Below are 20,381 nucleotides of genomic sequence, written 5' to 3'. Positions count from 1 at the left end.
GAGCAGTGTGATGCATAAACAGACGAAGTACAGTAGTGAATTCTCACAGTTCGGTGGGTTATGTGAAATCGAAGATAATGATCCCTTGGCAGAAAACTATTCCATAGCAGCAACTTCACAGAACTCTGCTATGTGTTAGCTGATGTCCTTTAGCAATGGCACGGTTATTATTTATTATTTGTAGTGAGCTAACACTTGGAGGCTCCAATCTGGAGCTAAGCACATATATAACACATATATAACAAAAAGGTGGATGCTGACCCTAAGAGTTTGCAATGTAAGTATAAAGATGAGCGAAAGTAGGTGGCTGCATTATGTGGCGAGAGCACAAGGTAACAATAAGGCAGGCGTTGTCATTTAATGTAGGTTAGTACAGCACCTAATACAATGGGGCCCAACTTAGCGGTGGCCTTAAGGCATTACTGCAGTGTGAATGCTAAATGATATTAGTAATTTTAAATTCATGTATTAAGTACCAGCTAAAGCACATCCGCTGCTAGACAATGAATGACAAAGTAAATTTGTACCAAAATATTATGAGACACTGTAAACTGTAAAGACCTTTAAAAAAAAAGGGCCAGTTTTACATCATGATTGTCTTCTTGCTTACTCAGATTTTACACAAGTAATGCTTTGACTTGAATAGGGGTATTTCCTGTTGTACACTGGTAGAAATGCGAGGCAAATCATCCTTTTACTGTTCTTGGTTGTTCATAATACCCCCTTTGAGATTGAAAACAACAATTTTTCTCTTCTGGATTTGTCCTGTTTTTTCCATTTGGCAAATATTGATTCATTTCCCCTCTGCTTTGGCCTGGTTTCATTATTATATATAATGTCAGCAGGGCTCTGGGAATTGAAGGGCTGAATCTGATCTCACTTACTTCTGAATCAGGAGTAAATTTATTAACATCAACAGAGTAATGGCAATGTAAATAAAAACAGACTCAGGACCAGGGTTTATAATTCAACTTGGGCTCTCTCTGTTCCTGGATGTAAACAGAAGCAAAATATAAAATATTGTAGGATCACACAGAGGATGCATATTTTAAATGATGAGTTCTCATTGACAAAATAGTGGATATTAAGTCAGGAAGAAATTTCCACTAGTTACTAAGGTACATGACATTTTGGACTTCTTGTGTGTGGCCTTCTAAACAGCCTCAAGAAGAGGGAGTGACAGTAGGGTAGCCTGCTCCAACAACCTAGAAGACACACGATTTGGGTTCTACTCTAAACCCTGCCACTGACTCACTATGTTGCCTTGGGCGAGTCGTTGCACTCTTCTGTGCCTCAGTTTCTCTGTCTGTAAAAACTGAGATTACAATGTCAACCCACTTTTGCAAAGCACCTTGAGATCTATAGGGGAAGTCGGATGATTTTCACTTATATCTCAGTGTAAAGCCAAATCAGCAAATTAGGTCAGTGTAGTGGTTCAGTCTTAATTTTCACCCAGTAAATTAGACAAAACAAAGTGCATAAAACCTTACAAAGCCAAAAACAATAATCATACCCGTGGGCCTCTTGTGTACTTGTGACAAGCTGCAACTGGAGGGGGTAGTCTTTGAAGTAATTCATTAAATGTGTAATTCTTCCTTGGGATGAGGATTTTCCTCAATGATTTGCATGACCTTGCTAAACCCACCTAGGTGGTAACTGAGCAGCAACTTCTTCTTCAGAAGAAACAGAATAAAAATATTGAAAATATTGACTCACCCTGAAGGCAGTGAGCAGCACTTTGGTCTTTGACCTTTAAGCGTCCTAGGGTAGTCAATAACCTGGCTGTTAGATGCTGTGCTTGCCACTGATTTTGATTTGGGAGTAGTTTAACCTTGAACCAAGATCCAAGTAACCACGGCAACAGGAAGTAGGCCTCTACATTCAAGGAGTGGGAATCCATAAATCAAGGTCCCTAATGCAAACACTGTGTGCAGGTAGAGATTTGAGAGGATAAGTGGTTTGGGAGGGATTACCTTTGAAAAATGAATGACTGTCCCTTGATATGCTGAAGCACAGTTTCACAGACTTTTTTTTTTTTTTTTTTTTTTATCAATAGAGGTCAACAGGTTACAGCTGCATGTTTTCATACAGCTTTTTATATAGGCCCTTCAGTTTAATTATAACCAGATGCTGACTTCATGAAGTTGTTAGCATTATTATATACCATGTATATGTACACACACACAACAATTTATATATACACTCACATTCACGCAATATATATATCATACAAAAACTACATTAAACAAACATTACGTTTTCAAAGCCATGCACTCAAAAGTGAGGAAATGCCAGAATTAAGGTTGTCTGTGCAACCTTAATTCAGTCCCCTTGTGTGTATGGTGTTGTGTGTAATTACATGATCACAGACTATTTTTTCCATAGGACCCCTGCCTCATTTAGTGAACAAGATGTACAGTGCTCATTTAGTGAGAAGCTCGTCAACATTTTGTTTTCCCCATGTTGTTACTTATTTACTGCATGTTATTCAAACCCTCCTTCTTATTTACTCCGTATTACTCAGGGCCATCTCGTGGACTTTTCTCTGGTGCCAATCACTATAGCATCAGAGTGCCTCAGAAACATTAATGATTTTGTTTTCAGCATACACCTGGGAGGTGAGGAGGTGCTATTATCCCCATTGTACACAGGGGGAACTGAGGCACAGAGAAATTAAGGACAAAAGTGCCCAATTTGAGACACTTGGAAGTGATTTTTCAGAGTACTTAGCATTATATAGCACACTATGTTTAAAGCACAGCTCCCATTGACCTCTGTTGCAGCTGAGAGTGCTCAGAATTTCTCCAGATCAGATGCCAGGGTCTCAAGTCAGACACCTAGAAAATGAGGAATACACATTTCATAATTAGTGGCCACATATGAAAAGTTTAGTTCAAGTGACTTCCCTAGCATCACATAAGAATGCTGGTAGAGGCCAGGGACTTCAGTTCTCCTAGGCAGCATTCAACTGCCTTGACCATGAAAACCCTCCATTCAATACATTCCTTCTAACTTCTGCTCCAGATGACACCAGGAGCCCTACAGACAACTCTCTCTTTCCCTACACAGTCCTGATCGACCCCCAGAGCACTGAATGAGGCGGGGTCCTGTGAAAAAAAATCCATCCCAAAAAATTAAAGTTTGGCATAGTCATAAGCTATTGAAAGATGGGTCTTTCCAGTAAGAAGGGTAGGGCAACCTTAATTATAGGTGTGGCTACCAGCCCCACCTATAATACACACCCACTGTCTCTAGAAAGTTTTACATCTTTGGAACATTGGTATCATCTAATTTGTTTCCTGTTTGTATAATAACCTGTCTCAAGATTTGTTGGCAGAATTTTGGACATCAAAGCTTATGATTTCCTTGACATACCCTCAGCTCTGTGACCTCTCTCAGTCTGTACACAGACAAAAAACTCAGTGAGTCAAGTGTGGATTCTCCATCATGGACAATTTTTAAATCAAGATTGGATGTTTTTCTAAAAGATCTGTTCTAGGAATTATTTTGGGGAAGTTTTCTAGCCTGTCTAATACAAGAGGTCAGATTAGATATCACAATAGTCCCTTCAGGCCTCAGGATCTATGAATAAGTGATTATAACAAAGAAGTTTATAAGGGAATGTGGCGGACACAGTAGGTAGAGGAACTGATAAATGGAAAATGCCACTGAATAGCCATGCGGTCACGCCTGTGTTTGTATATATTTGTTTTGTGCAAAAAATAGACTTCTGGGATTATTCTGCTAGCTGAGCATTGTTTATAGAGAACTGTGATGGTACATCCTGAGGCAAAATTATTAAAAACAAATAAAAATCATGATCCTTGCTAATATCAAAACGATATTACACACTCTAGTAGGGGAGTATGGAAATATACTGGGACACTAAGTGCAACAGTTCATCCTTTCTAGTAGATACCTAGCACAGCAATCTTGTATACTTCATGTTTATTCATCCAAATTTTTTTTTCTTTATAATCCCCAGGAATAACAAGTCCCCACTTAAAAGCAGACCAGACTTCACTTCATAGTAGAATAGAAAGTTCTGCCTGTAACATGATGACCAGAAGGAAACCAGCAGCTGTTGAAAATGTTGCAATGCCACCAACGTCAGTGTTATCGCTCCTACCTTCATCATCAGCAACATCTGATGCAGGTAACTGTGTCTTCCCTCTGTCTCTTCTGTCTATTTTCTATCCATTCAATGCCAGAGTCCAATTAGCTGAACAAATTTGTGCATGTATAACTATTACTGACTTCAGTAGCACTTGCTGGTGTGCGTAATCGATGGGATAATCAGGTCCTGTTTTTTCTAACGTTTTCTTATCACTGTGGTGTCTGAGCTCTTTAGAGCTATATTAATCAAAGGATACCAGCACCATTGTAATAATGAGATAAGTAGTGCCATCGTTTGTGGTTAGGGCAATGGATTAGAAGTCAGGATTATTGGGTTCTATTCCCAGCCCTGACATTCATTGCTTGCTAGCTAGCAAGTTTCATCTAATGTTCCCACCATGCCAAATGCTCAATGAATATCTAAGAAGCAGCTGAGGTAGCCTTTCGTGTATATAATCCACTGGTAAATGTGTGTCACAAGCACTCATCTTTGCCAATCCATAGAGGACATGAGTTGTTACAGCCTATAGCTAAATAGCCTTAGCTCTGGAGTGCCCTGGTTGAGTCCCTGGTGTGTTTGCCAAGATGGCAGCCATCACATCTACTCAGGTTATTTTAGTGTGATTTTATATATTGCACCTGGTGCAATGGACAGAGCCTTAAAAGCAAATCGGAAGAAATAAGTAATTAAGAGTAGCACTGGGTCTATTCTTCGCTCTGAGATTGTTTTCCAATCCACCCATGTTCTGTGCTGTTGTTCCGAATGAGATCATTCCTGGTGATGATTTCCTTCTATTAGAAATGTAGCTAGGTCATATGCTCATCGTCTTTGTTAATCTGGGAAGCTTGCGTAAAGAGATAGGTCTGGCATTATGACTTGAATGTGACAAGACTAGGGGCTTTGTCTACACTTAAAATGCTGCAGTTGTGCCATTGTGATACTTTAGTGTAGACATTACCTGTGCTGACAGGTGGGATTCTCTGATCAGCGTAGGTAATCCACCTCCCTGAGGGGCTGATTCTTCCGTCGACCTAGCACTGTCTACACAGGGACGTAGGTCGACTTTACACTGCTCAGGGGGGCGGATTTCTCATACCTCTGACCAACTTAATTAGACTAACCTAATTTTCTAGTTTAGACCAGGCCTTAAGCTAACCCCAGTCTCCAGTAATAGGGAATCCACAGTGCACAGCCCTTCACTGAGATCTCCCTAAACCTCAAGAGTTTCTTAACCTTGATATGCCTCAATTTCCCCATTTGCAAAAGAGTTACCATTGTTGCAGAGTTTTGCAAGAATTGGTTATTTAATTGACCAATGTAAAGCACCATTAAAGCGCAAAAGTACTTTGCTTCTAAATGAATCCCTTCGTCTTGGATAAATAATGAAAACAAGGGCTCCATGCATAAAGTGGTTTCTGTAAAGATAACCTTTTTGTATCAAATATTCAGGAGTCTCTGTTTATATACAGGAAAGTATTAAAGAGCTGAGCTAAGGGCAGATTATTATTTTTTTAATGCAGGAGAATGAAAGCACACAAATATTTTATGATCAGTTGCAAGATGAAAGTGTACGCTTGTCTGCATAGTTCACTCTTTCCATTGTCGGATGTCTAATTAAATTGTTGGTTTATCTGTAGCCCAGATGTTGAAATAATTTAGTGAAAACCAAAAGAAACTGTGTTAATGGGAAAACAGGACAGTACTGTGGGTTTCCTGTAATTAATGGGGAGCTCTTTGAAAACTTCTTGATTCAAACCAAGTCTACAAACTGAGCCCAGCTGTTGAACAAACACTGTTCTCTGTACTATGCTGTTGTAAATGGCCTCCAGCAACTCCAAAGGGATCTCTAATGACAATTATTAAGAATGATCTTTAGTGCTACAGACAGACCAAAGCTGTCCAGAATAAAGTTAGGGAAGTATTGGTGAACTTCCCAACAGTATGATGAACCTGTGCTCTAGGGTGACCAGACAGCAAATGTGAAAAATCGGGACGGGGGTGGGGGGTAATAGGAGCCTATATAAGAAAAACACCCAAAAATCGGGACTGTCCCTATAAAATCGGGACATCTGGTCACCCTACTGTGCTCATCTCTTCATGTCACACAGCGATTCAGACAGCTTTAAACCAGCACTGGAAATGTCTAGCTTAAGCAAAGCTTCTCCCCTTTGCCTCAGAAGCTATTTCCTGTGTCATATCAATACTCTATGGCTTCCTCGCATGTCCTGTACCCATTTCAATTTGTCTCTATTTGCGAGACAGAGCAACATTGCAGCTGTGCCGATGAAGAGAGAAGAGAAATAAACTCCAACCCTTTCCAAATAGTTTCTCGTTTTCTTGCAAGTCATCAAAACGTCTTTTTAAGGATTCAATTGATGTTGTTGTTGTTGTTGTTTTTAATTATGGTGACTCACTTAGGGGGAGGCAGGTTTGTTTGTATCTGGAGGGTGGGATAATAATGGAGTAGGCGTGTAAGGGCTCAGTTGGAAAGAGGACCCATTGAGACGGGTGTGACATTGGTCTGAGACTTTATAGGTACTTGTACAGGGCACAGTAGCATTTGTGAAGAGCTAGTCTCTGTTAACCATGGGAAAACCTCACACGGTTGGTGTCAGATAGAGGTCCAGAACTGAAGGTCCTTATCTGAATTAATATCCATAACTTGTGAGGCCTTCGCTATAATGGAACCCTCAATGGGCTCTGGCTCTTTCCCTGTGGCTCTTCATTATCTTTGAAGCAAAAGGTCTTTCTCCTGTCTAGCAGCTCCTCTGAGTGGAGTGGAGAGAAGCTGCACCTAACATCTCATCTTTGAGATTGATGCCTAAGCCCATCCTTCTGTTCCTCTCCCACAGCTCCTCTTCACAGTGTGGGAAGTTCAGTATTTGTTCTTTCATTTCTTGCCTCCAAGTATTTGGGAAGCTCCTTTTGTGGGAAGGTCAGAAGACATCCTGCTCCTACCAGCAGCCTCACTGGTGCTATAATCAAACTCCCTGTATTCTGGGTTGCATTATGTAGGCCCGTCTGACGTTGCATGGCCTTTGAGAAGTAGTGGCATGGTTGCCCAGAGTGGGCCTTGCAGAACAATCCAGGAAAGAGGAAGGTATATAGGAAGGCTGGCGGGGCTGGTTGGAAGAGTCATAAGGCTAGTAGGATGGACCATGATATGAGGTAAATAGGTTGTGTCTTTAACAAAACTTTTAAAGGCTTTAAAAAGGTTCAGCGCATAGGATGGGTGGTTGAGGTTGGCTTGTATTGAATCTGTTCTGGTTCACCTAGCTGTAGTCTCTAGTCTCTAGCCAGATTGTTCAAATAGACACAAGCCCTCATTGGGGCAGTGCAGAGCCATATTACCAGTGCCTCAAGCAGCACAATCTTTCCCCTTGCTCCCTGCTACACATAGGCAATGGTCCTGCTGCACCATCCCTTTGGATGGCCCCGCCTGCTCCAAAGGCCAGCACTCAGTTGGAGTAGTGCTATTGCCTCATCCCTTTTGTGGTACTAGAAGAGAACATTTCTGTAGTTACAAGAGACCTAAAGGTGAAGGATAACGTAAATACAGGAAAAAGGATGCAAAAGAACTACTGAATCCAAATTAGTATTCTAACTACCCTGGGACTGGGTGCTGATCTGGGTGAATCAAATTGCAAAGGTACGTTCTTACATAGATTGTCAGCTCTTTGAGGCAGGGACTGTTGTTTTGTTCTCTGTTTGTACAGCACCTGGCACTTTGAGGTTCTGGACCTTGAGTGGGCCTCCTAGGCACTACAGTAATACAAATAACAAATTAGAATCATAAATATAAAAATTAACTCTTATTACGCTTAACCATGGTGCAAAATGTCAAGTAGGAGTATAAGAGTACAAAGTACACGGCAGTTTGCTCACTAAGAGCTTCCAGATGACTTAATAACACAAAATGGTCCTGAGTTCATAAGTGGCTCCCTTTGACAATTCTCTTCGTGATATCAGCACAAGCACACCTCATTAAATCCTATGTGCAATCAAATGGCCCTGACTCTCCCCAACAGTCTGGCTCATAGTGAATAGAGACTACAGCTAGGTGAACCAGTACAGATTCAATACAAGCTAACCATCCTATGCGCTGAACTTTTTTAAAGCTTTTAAAAGTTTTGTTAAAGACCCACCCTATTTACCTCATAGGCCTGGTATATTCAAGAGATGCATACTTATAATTGATAAAATATCACAACACACCTCATAAACTAATAAACTTTACGGTCAGAAGGCACCATCATGCTCATTTAGTCTGACCTCCTGCACAAAGTGTATTATTAGGAATACCAGCTCAGAACCTTCAAGAATAGAAGGGCAAAAACATTCATGTCAACATCTGACTGGCTTCCTGAGGATAGCCCAGAAACAGTAAAAGAGTCCAGTACTCTAACAGGCATCCTAACACTTGGAAGTGAGAGAAACAGTAGAATCCAACAGAAAGTAGCTGGCAACTTGCCAACTTAACAGTCAATTCCAAGGTCAAACCGCCCAGGAGTTAGTTATACATGAGGAAGAAGAGAAGGTATCTAAACAAACCCAAGGAAGACACCAGATCTCTGCTTCTAGAGGATATCCATAATCCTGCTGATAAGAGTTAATAACCATATCCCATGTCCACCCACTCATTAAGGGGGGAAAAATCCACCTCAGTGGCAGAACGACCCACTTCAAAAACAACTGTTTTGAGAAAAATAAGTGTGGGATGATCAGAAAGTCACTGAGGTGCAGCAACAGCAGTTATTGGCAGTTAGCTGATAAGCATTATAATCCTCAGAGAACTTTGGTTGCTGTTTTATTTTCAATAGATTTGGGGTCGGGGGGGCGGGGAGGAATTCAAACTGGAAGAGGTGCAGAGAAGGGCTACTGGGATGATCCAAGGAATGGAAAACCTACTTTATGAGAGGAGACTCAAAGAGGTTGGCTTGTTTAGCCTAACCAAAAGAAGGCTATGGGGAGGTATGACTGCTCTCTATAAATACATCAGAGGGATAAATACTAGAGAGGGAGAGGAGTTATTTAAGTTACACACGAATGTGGACACAAGAACAAATGGCTATAAACTGTCCATCAACAAGTTTAGGTTCAAAATTAGACAAAGGTTTCTAACCATCAGAGGAGTAACGTTCTGGAACAGCCTTCTAAGGGGAGCAGTGGGGGCAAAAAAACCTAATTGGTTTCAAGACTGAGCTTGCAAAGTTTATGGAGGGGATGGCACGATAGGACTGCCTACGATGTCCTGTGACCCATCGGTGACTGCCAGTAGCAAAAATTCCCAACTGCTGGAGACGGGATACGAGATGGGGAGGGCTTTGAGTTGGTACAGAGAATTCTTTCCCAGGTATCTGCCTGGTGGGTCTTGCCCACATGCTCAACGTCTAACTGATTGCCATATTTGGGATCAGGAAGGAATTTCTCCCCAGGTCAGATTGGCTGAGACCCTGGGGTTTTTTCACCTTCCTATGCAGCATGGGGCATGGGTCACTTGCAGGTTTAAACTAGGGTAAATGGTGAATTTTCTGTAACATGAAGTTAAACCATGATTTGAGGACTTCAGTAACTCAGCCAGAGGTTGGGGGTCTATTTCAGGAGTGGGTGAGGTTCTGTGGCGTGCAGTGTGCAGGTCAGACTTGGATGATCACGATGTTCCTTTCTGACCTTAATGTCTATGAGTCTATGAAAAGGAAGGGAAGAGAGCGTGGCCAACTCTTTGCAATTTTGTCTCAAATTTCGCAATATCTGGTGTATTTTTAAAATCCACACCTTTTGTGGTTACTTGCTTACATGAGAATCTCAGCTTTTTCTTTTCTTTTTTAAGTTTAAGTTTCTACCCTCATAGTTGCAGAGAAATGCTTGAAAATGTGACCTGAGTACATCCAGAAAACAACTCTTTTTTTAAAAAAGCAAATAAAAAGAACCCCAAGTTTATTTATTTATTTAAAGGTTTTAAAGCCAATCTCATGAGTTTTAAATGCTTGGGGTTGGCAATACTGGAAGATGTAACAATAGTCACTGGAGTCAGTTGACATTGACTCTTGCCATGTGACAGGGATGTGACCATGTCCTAGACCATGTGATCAGGCCAGGAAATAAACATCAGTCTCTTACCAGCACTCAACCTGAAAACACTTAATCTACACTTTTTAGGGGGGACCAAAATACTTGCAGGAAATTTAGTGCAACTAATTGGATTTTCCCTAGCAGTTTGGATATTTCATTTCCAGCCTTTCTGTATTCGTTACCAAAATGACTGCATTCCTCTTTTCTTTGTCCTCTGTGAGTCACAAACTGTCAGTGATTTTTTTTGGGGGGGGGGTGGGGAGGGAAGAGTGGGCTACATATGGAAAATATATTTTGTTTTGTAATTAATGAAAACCAGACTTTGGGAAGTTGGCCATCCAGGTCTTTATTTATATGAGAGCATATGTCTGTGTTTTGTTTATGACTCACTCCTACCTCTTGCATTGTAACTTGGGTTTGTTTATGCAAGCTCTTTGTGGAATCCAAGCAACCTGGTGCTATATGAACCAATAATTTATGTTCTCCAAAGGGGAAAGACAATGAATGAGTTTTCTACTCTGAAATTGGTGTATCCCAGAGCAAGCAAATAGTGTTTTCTGCCACTTGACTGTTCTTGGTTATCTACAGAAAATGTTAAAATAGATCTTTATTTTAAACTACCGCTAGAAGGATTGGGCTGTTATCCATGAAGGGAGTGATAACCCCCAAGTGAACCTTTCTATAAATCTTGGCTGCTTTTGAAACTTCCAGGATTTGAAACCCAAGCAACTGCTTGACAGTCAGGTGTAAATTAAGTTTGCAAGTAGACATGGACCGAGGTTAATTTAGTGGGATATATTTTATTATTTACTACAAAATCCTGAATTCTCTCATTTCGTTTCTGTTAGTGCAGAAGAGATAGGTTAGAAATAAAAGGAAATCCACATTATTTCAGTAGTTTAATCAATACATTCTGTTTCATTCACAAAGGGATAGTCACTTACTCATAACCTGTGAGCAAGTTATGAACTGTGAACCGAAGCCCCCATCTAGTGAGGAACAATTCAACAATTTAAGAAGGTCTAGCATCCTAAGCAAAGGACTGGGAGCCAGGAACTGCTGAGTTCTGTTCCCAGCTCGGACAATGACTCACTGTGTGATCTTGGGCAAGTGACTTAACTGCAGTCTTAGATTCTGATCTAAGATACAATGGTCTGAATTAAGGGGGCAGGGATAGCTCAGTGGTTTGAGCATTAGCCTGTTAAACCCAGGGTTGTGAGTTCAATCCTTGAGGGGGCCACTTAGGGATTTGGGGCAAAATCAGTACTTGGTCCTGCTAGTGAAGGCAGGGGGCTGGACTCAATGACCTTTCAAGGTCCATTCTAGGAGATGGGATATCTCCATTAATTTATTTATAATTTTTATTTATTTATTTTAAGAATAAGGGCTTGATCCAAAGTCCGTGGAAGTCAATGGGAATGTTTCCATTAACTACAATAAACCTTGGATCAGGCACTAACAACTTTGCAGTCAATGGAGATAAGTCACCATAAAACCAGTGTAAGAGAGATCAGAACCAGACTCTGTGGGTCTCAACTTCCCCATGTGCAAGACTGAGTTAATAATACTTACCTAGTTCACCAAGATGTCATTTGGACTAATCGGTTCATGTTTGCACAGGCCTTTAAAAAACAGAAAGTGTCACTACATACATTCTGGTGTTATATGCGACCCATGCAATCCTACTGATGCCAAGAATCCCATTCAAGTGAACACAGAATTTAACCCTAAGATTGTTGTCACTATTATTGCTATATTTTTAAGTATACAAGCCACATTTCCCTGGTTTTGAAATTAGCATTATTAGTGCCAGTTTTTTTTTTAAATGCTTAATTTGGTAAGGGCAAAATTCTGTGCAACCCAATGGAAATTCAATATTAAAACAATATCTTCCATCATAGGTACTTACATGGCCCCCATTTCCTGTAATCTTTGGGCACCTCTCAATCTTTTAAATGTATATATCTTCACAACACCCAGGTTAGGTGGGGAAGTTCTTTTAGCCCCATTTTATTAGATATGGGCCTAGTGGGATTTTAAAAGCACCTAGGCATTCATTGATTTTAATGGGAGTTAGATACCTAGTTGCTTGTGAAAATCCTAGTAGGCACCTATCTGCAGCTTCAATTGTCTAAAACCTTTAGAAATTTGGCCCAAAGTGACTTGTTCAAGGTATTTGGCACAGGAGAGACTTGTGCCCAAGTCTCTGGAATGCTAATCTAGAATCCTAACCACTGGATCATCATTCCTTTCAATATAGGATCTCAATTTGTCCTAGACAAGTAAGTATAGTAGGGGAACTGAATGACAGTCTTGCACCTGAGTACGAATATTAGAAATTTTGGTAAGTTTTAGGGGTTTTTTTGCAATGAATAAATTTTGCATATGCACATTCGCTTCCTTTTTCTGCCCAGAAAACTAGTGCTGAAGCATTTTGAGAAAAGGTGTTTTAATGGGGTGTTTTGGATGCTTCTTTGATTGTACTTACTTATGAATGGTTTTTGAGTTTCTCCCATCCACCATATATTACAGAATGTAACTTACAAAAAATCTACAGTGATTCGCATTAAAGAGACAGTATTTACTCACCCTTACTGCTCTGGTATCTGGGAGATTAGTTATATTCTCTCTAAGTGTAGGCGTTTACTGTAGTATCTCTGCTACTGCAATGTGGCAACTGTTGTTGACTCTGACTTTTCCAGTGTGACTGTAGTGTAGACAGCTATCAATTTTATGACTGATTAGTTCAGGTCAGTGCTTAGGGTGGTGATATTAAGGAGCCCAAGTACGCTAGTGAGTCTGGGAGCTAAAGAGAACCACAGAGTCTATGTTCACTGGCTTCAATAACGAGTCTCTTTTATAGTCATTACAACTGATTCCTGTCACTTCTCAACTGCATTGGATACTGCAGTGACCATTAAAGGGCAGGGTGAAGCCATCAAGTGTGCAGATATTGTGATGTATGTGATGTATGCCAGATTGGTGACCAGTCCTACCAAGGTTGATAGCTAGTACATTAAATCAGTGTGGCATCTCTTCACTACCATGTCCTCCAACACCATGGGAAGGCATCGGAGCAGGGACAGAGAGCAGGCCCCTTCGTGGCAGTCCCATACAGCAGTGGGGTTAAATCAAGCCCATTGTAAAACATGTTGTAGTGAAGTCTTTATTGCTTTGGAGTTTCACAGGTCATTAGGCAAAAGGAATGAAAAGCAGGTTGGCAACTACAGGTTGCTCCAGAGAGGACACGAAGATGGATAGATCTTTAAGGATTGTTGTGTAGTTGGGGTCCTAAAGTTTTTTATCTAAACTGGCAATAAAGATTATAACAATTATTCTTCCATGGCTGATTCAGCCACTATAAGAAATAATCTTGTCGTCTTCTTTTTTTTAATTGCTTTTTCTATGCTGGTTTCCATCTTTCTGTCATTATTTATTATCATCCATTACTATTAATCATTTTATTCTGCTCTATTAAACATGTTCAAAACCACCAGCTTTTCACCTTTCTAACGGTGGGAGGAGCGAGACAGTTTTCATTCATTTTTGTGTTAACAATGGATGTTTCTCTCCCTTTCTCCCGGCAGCCAGCTCACCACTGAAAAAGAGATTCAAGCGTCGGGAAATCGAAGCAATCCAGTGTGAGGTGCGCAAGATGTGCAACTACACCAAGATCCTGTCCACCAAAAAGAACTTGGATCACGTGAACAAAATCCTAAAAGCCAAGCGGCTGCAGAGACAATCAAAGACAGGCAATAACTTCGTAAAGAAGAGGAGAGGGCGTCCCCGGAAGCAACCTTTCTCGTTTGATGAAGACTCCAGAGACCAAATGCCAGTTCTGGAAAAATGCGTTGACCTTCCCAGCAAACGAGGTCAGAGACCCACATTGAACCCTTTAATACTGGAGCAAGCAGCCAGTCAAGATACAGTCATGGCCACCATTGAGGCTGTAATAAACATGGCTCGAGAGACACCACCGCTTCCCCCTCCTCCCCCGCCGCCTCCTCCTCCACCTCCACCCCTTTCCCGGACACCACGAGTTGGAAAGAGGAAAAACAAACCGCATCTGCAGCAGCATCAGGAGGAGGAAGAGGAAGTGAAAGTGAAAAGGCACCGGAAAGCAAGAGGAAGTGAAAGTGAAATTCTTCCCTAGTACAGACACATCCAATGGACCGCCAGTATTGGGTGCTGAGCACTTCATGACCGACACACTGACGTGTGTAAGGGGTGTAGGTTCTGCTTGACGCCTGAAGCAGCATCAGAGTCACTCTCCTTCTCAGTAGCATGGCAGCCATAACCGTTCAGATAGGATGGACCAATAATAATAATCATCATCATTGTCATCTTTGGCACTAGCCCGTAGGAAAAGGGGGAAAGGAGCAGAGTGTGGGTGGGGGAATTTCAAAGTTAATGAGACCATCCACTTTGCAGAGTGTCCAAAACAAATCAGCATCTCAGCATTGCTGTTCTCATATCTTGCAAGCGGAAGGCTATCTTCTCAGTACTCAACTGAACATCATTAGAGCTGCATACTCGACTTTGATTTTATTTGGTGGGTCAGGCACAACTACGAATAGCTATACCATAGTAGAACTCACTGTAAAAAAAATAATAATGTAAATTCCTCAACTGTGATCTCTGTTATGATCTGTTTGAATTCATTTAATTTTTTTTCAGTTTTATAAACCTGCTGGGCTTTGGGGACATCATAATCTCAAAGGGCCTGAATCTTACTCTAGCTATACTTTTTTTTCTCAGTTATTTGCCTACTTACAAGGACTAGCTGCAATATAGGCAATACACAAATACAGCCTTACATGCACACACACGCTCATTCCGAGTGCTATCCTGAGGAATGATGGAATAGCATCACGTTTTAAAATAAGGTGCACATGGATATTCAGTAATGGTAGCACCTTTCTGTTAAGCAACTTGTAATTCCCAGTGGCATGTTAACAAAGGGGTCACCAGTCACCAAGTTGTTTTCATGCTCAGTATATAGCAGTAAAGAACAGCAAGAAACTTCCAGGGAATAGAAAATATTGTACAATATGGATAAAATCACCAAAAATGATGGGGCGGAGGAGGGCCCAATCCTGCTCATTCTCATCTCCAGGAACTCCCATTAAAATCAGCAGGAATCCCAGGTGCAGAATGTTTGCCGGATTGGATCAAAACTGTGTAGCAATGCCTTGGTATGTTGTTTAAAAAGAAAATAGCTAAAGTAGGTTGTTTAAAAATTACAGAAAATAAAACCATATGAAGAAGTAGGTTATTTCTTGGCAATTACTTCGTAAGACAAAAAAGGAATAAGTGTTCTTATCTGAAAAATAAAAATAATGTTCAAAGGGTAGCACCACTGCAATTGTATTAATGCCACTTTGGACAAGTTCTCCAAGTTGTGGTTGCCTTAATAAACTAAAAAGTTTTTTTGTACATAATGTAATTACAAAGCTATCAGTCTGCATGGATGCAAACTGTGTGTGACAAATCGTCTCTTTAAATGGTCAGTTTAAATTGTAAATTTCTCCTTCGAGTTGTACTTTAGCCATTGATTTTAGTTTGGATAAAATATCTGATCTCAATGTCCACAGCCCAGTTAAAAACATTAAGCAAAACTAAGACTGAGGATGAAAGCTATTCCGTTGCAGTCATAAAACTTTTTAAAAGTCAGTTGTTGAAATTTTAAAACAGGAACTTTCAACTTTATTTTATTTTATTTTATTTTTAATTCCTCCAAGATTCTGAACACCTGGCATGGCAAGATTAATGTTAGTCGAGGAAGTGAGGGAAATTCCAGCTAGGGAGTGGAAAGTGGAATTATTAAACGATTCCCTAGTTTGAGAAATCTTTGATGTGGCTTATTGCCAAGGAAATTTCAAATAGCATGACACTAAATAAATAAATAAATAAAGATATTAGTTCTCCAAAAAAAGGCAGTGTTTCTTTTCTGTTCTATATGTACAGAATCATATCAAGACTATGGTGTTAAAGGGACACGGTAAACATAAATCTCATTCTTTTTAAAGATTGATTTTTTTCTTCTGTTATAGCACCTTAGGTTATTCAAACTGAATGCATTTTTTAAAAAATCTAGGGACAAATTTTGTGGTCTTAACTCAGTTAAAAGTCTCATTAAAACCAGTGAGAGGGACCACAGGATTCTGTTCCTAATTTGTTTTTGCACCATTTATTCTACCAATTTGCTTTTTGTGGGTTTTTTGTGTTTTTTTTTTTAATTATTATTATTATTTCCTTTGCAATTCACACAGTTTAGGAGTAGCCTGGTCAGTTTCTCATTCTGTTACCATCAGTTTTGCTTTCTGGTCCTCATGAGCTAGCACAGTGTTGCTGGTTGAATGAAGTCTTGGTACTGCAGAGAAATGTTTAAACCCCCCCCCATAAGCAACTGTATTGGTATTTAATTTTTAAAGGAATTATTTTTTTTCTCTCCCTTTGGCCTCAGACGTTGACAGTGTCTCTTTAAATGCACAAGAAAAGTGTATTCTTGTTTTCCAGGTAGACTGTAAATGGAAACTAATCCCAGCATTGACGGATCCTAGATTCATACTCAAGTGTTCTGTTTCCCCATTAGCATAACAGAGGGTTGCATGCTTAGCAAGTGGAGAAAAGGTCTCAAAGGGCCAAATTTCATCCTTGGATGCCACATGTGGATCCCATTGAAGATCATCAGAGCTGTCCGTGTATCTCCAATGGCTGAATTTGTGTCCTGAAGTTTGGCTGTCCCTACAGAGGTGCGCTGGGGAGCTGCCCCCCATACACATAGACACCTCCCACACAGCATCCAGGCATAATGCAGAGCTAGTTCTCCCTGAGCACTAGACTATGGAGCCAACTCAGTGCTTCATGTCCCCAAGAGGGCAGAACTAGTGATCTGAGGGGGTGGCCGGAACCCTGCCCCATCACACTCTTGCTAACAACTGAAGGAAATATACAGTCTGCTGCCCACAGGCAGAATGCTTAAGATCACCTACACTCCGCCACCACTACCTCCCCTGCTTCTCTTCCCTGCAGGGTTCCACATCGGTATAAGGGCACAACTAGGAATCAACAGTAGGTATCCAAACAGTAGCTTCCAAAGAGTTTACAGTGACACATTATCTAGGTCAAGTGGGCTTTAACCAGCACGACTGAAGATTTGTTTCTTCATCGCAAGAGCTTGCAATGGAACATGGTAGGAAGCAAGGATGCTCTGATCCAGCATGGGCTGTTTGTCCAAAGAACAGCACCGCGCCGCCAGTATTGGCTGGTGGATGATTAGCATGCTCATTTGTATGAAAGCAGGCGGAAAATGTTGCTAGGTGGCACTCAGAATTTGTGTTCTGCATGTTGCATAGTCTATAAAGATGATAGGCAAGTTGCTGACAGAATAATATTATAAGGTGATGTACTACATGCAGGTCATAAAGGATTTAGTTTTAGGGCTTAAGGCTAAAATCCCACTCCTGAAGTTTATTACCCAACATTATTCCAGTAATGAGCTTTTTGATTTTTTTTCTCCCTACCACTATTAAGATTTACTGAGGAACTGCCTAAATTCTCAGAACATATTTCCAAGGACTGACTATATAAAGCAAGGAAAGGGGACAGTTGGGAGCAGGGAGGGGAAGCAGTTTCTTGAGCTCTTCCAATACTAAATGTTGCGTGAAGCACCTTGCATGCTTTTGGCCACTGTAGAAATAAACAACAGCAACACTAATAATAATAAATACTAGGGTTCTACAGCATGGCCCATAATTCTCCATTTTCCAACAGTGTTTTGGACTATTCATTGTGTTTGTATTGGTTGTACTAAGCTGGGCACAATGGGGCCCCGGTCCATGACAGAGGGGTCGCAGGTGCTACGGTAATACAAATATATAATAACGATTATTATTCTATACACAAGGATCTCTCGAACTCTTCTTTTCACAGCCCCCAACTCAGGAAATCACTTACGCATGTGTTTAAGCACTGTCCTCCTTAAAGAGATGCTTTTCTGAATTGGGGTGACCCCGATCATGCCTTTGTGATACTTCTTCCTTCTAGCATCATCCAAAATATGAGGTGCAGCAGTTCTGAGACAATTAGAAGCACATTTAAGCAAGAGAAACCTAAACCTAAAGACGCCTCTCTAGGTTGTATAAAACACTAAAAAAGGAAAAAAAAAAAAAAGAACAAAATTGTAAAACCATAAAAAAGCTGCCAATTGGACAACATGGGGAAAGCAGTTCAATCCCATGTTGGTTTGTTTTACTTTTTTCTTTTTCTTTAAGCTATTTCTTAAATAATAAATGCACATGAAGTGTTAAATATGTATATACTGTATTTCAAAAAATTAAAAAAAAATTCAAACGAATGGGGCACAAGATTGTTCTATAAGTCGTGCTGGCTAATTTTTAGTTTGTATTCATAAGTGGTTTTTAAAAGCCTTTTTTAAAGTGTAATTTGCATGTTCTACTTTGATTGTATGTAAACATATTTTAGAGCAAAAAAATGTATTTGTATTTTATTGAATATAGAGGCAAGAGAAAAAAACCTTGTACATTGTTTGAAATGTTCTTTTTGTAACAGTTTTTATTCATGAAGCATTTTTGTACATTTAAAAATGGATATGGACTTGGTGTTATTTGAGGCTTAGATACATCTGGCATGCTTTAATGTCATGCTCCTTCATGATCTTAGATGTTGGTTTTTAAACATTTTTTTCTAAAACAAAGCTCAGTCTTTTGGCTACCAAGTCTGGTTAGCACAGTGTAGAGCACTTAACTAAAAAAAAAAAAGGAAAAAAAAAAGAAAAAAAAAGAAAAGAAAAGAAAAAAAAAGTTAATCCTATTCATATGTTATTCATTGTGTGAAATTAAAGGAATTCAATTCAGTCTAACATGAGTTGTGAATTCTTTTGTCTTATTTTCCATCTGTTTCACATCACTGAGGAGTTTAATAGCTTTTGGATACCAATACCATGCACTCACAAGCCCTCTTTATGGTAATGGAGAAAAACATGCTTCAGTTCTTTTTTTTCCAGAACGTCCTTAAAAGTGTAAAAAAAAAAAAAAAGAGAGAGAGAGAGAGAAAGAAAAATGTCACATGTTATGGGCCTCATTTTCCAAAGCGCCTTCAGAATTTGTGTCTGGAAAGCTAGACCTGTGACTACTGGGGCCCAACACCCAGTGACCCAGATTGTGCCCCCTAGAAAAACGCCTGGGCAGGAATCTCTGCAAACCTACCGCATGGAAACATGGATCAGCTACCTTCACATCATGGTATCCCTTGCTCTAGAAATCATGGAGTCCTCTCCTGGTGGCCCATGACCTTTGCTGAAGGAAGAGCGGGACTCACATCGGGGGGAGAAGTGGGTAGCATAGCAGTGGTGACAGGAGGATGCATCTCTTCCCATTCCTGCCCCATGGAGCTCTGGAGATAAAAATAATACGGTCTTTGAGCCTCACTTTCTGTCCGCGGGGCTCCCAATGACCAGGTTGAACTCCTAGCAGCATGTATCCCATTAAGATGCACTGCCAGTGAGGTGTGGAAAGTCACCTGTTGGCCAGTATGAATGTCCCTGGCCTCCCACGGTTTCCACATCATATCTGCTCATCATCAGGGCTCCACCAGCTTTGTGGGTGGCTGCACAGCCTTTTGCATGAAGAGCAAATCCAATCCCCCCGATAGGCTAATGTGTTGAGAGTTTCACTTTGGGTTCCCCACAGAGATTCTTTCTCCCAAAGCAACTGCCTGTGGGTTTTCCAAGGGGAGAGAGTGGCGCTGGACTCATCTGCACAAATGAGGTTCCAATTCCTCCACCACCCCACAAGTTGCACTCAAGAGTCAATGGAAGTTCTACCAGCAGCGTGACTAGAGGCTCATGACCCTGTCTTTTTTTGATGTGTGCAAGTAAACATGCACACAATGTAGGGCCAATCCCACTGTCATTGAATCAATGGCAAGACGCCTATTGACCTTAGTGGAAACAAGGACAAGACCCTTCAGAGTACCAAGATATCGCAGTGATTATCATTTTTAGAGAACAGCTACATGTTCAAAACATATATGTTTGGCCCTATATGTACAATTTGAGGACTACATCAACACGGAGCTAAAATTTAAGCCAGGAACTACTATTTACAAGGAAGTACACCTCTACCCCGATATAACACTGTCCTCGGGAGCCAAAAAAGTCTTACTACGT

At 40.6% G+C, this 20,381-nt stretch overlaps 1 protein-coding gene across 1 annotated transcript in view; it reads left to right on the top strand.

Annotated features, from left to right (window-relative positions):
* SETBP1 (SET binding protein 1) overlaps positions 1-19,968 on the top strand; it is a 325,508-nt gene extending 305,540 nt beyond the window's left edge. Inside the window, exons 4-5 of the mRNA XM_054031865.1 lie at positions 3,986-4,156; positions 13,777-19,968. Of these exons, the coding sequence (XP_053887840.1) occupies positions 3,986-4,156; positions 13,777-14,342 (737 nt within the window). The 3' untranslated portion in view covers positions 14,343-19,968. The remainder of the gene's footprint in view (positions 1-3,985; positions 4,157-13,776) is intronic.
* Positions 19,969-20,381: the final 413 nt, after the last annotated feature.

This window comes from Malaclemys terrapin, chromosome 6 (assembly GCF_027887155.1).
Source record: "Malaclemys terrapin pileata isolate rMalTer1 chromosome 6, rMalTer1.hap1, whole genome shotgun sequence".
Classification (NCBI taxonomy): domain Eukaryota; kingdom Metazoa; phylum Chordata; order Testudines; family Emydidae; genus Malaclemys; species Malaclemys terrapin.
This window is presented reverse-complemented; position numbering and strand designations above follow the sequence as displayed.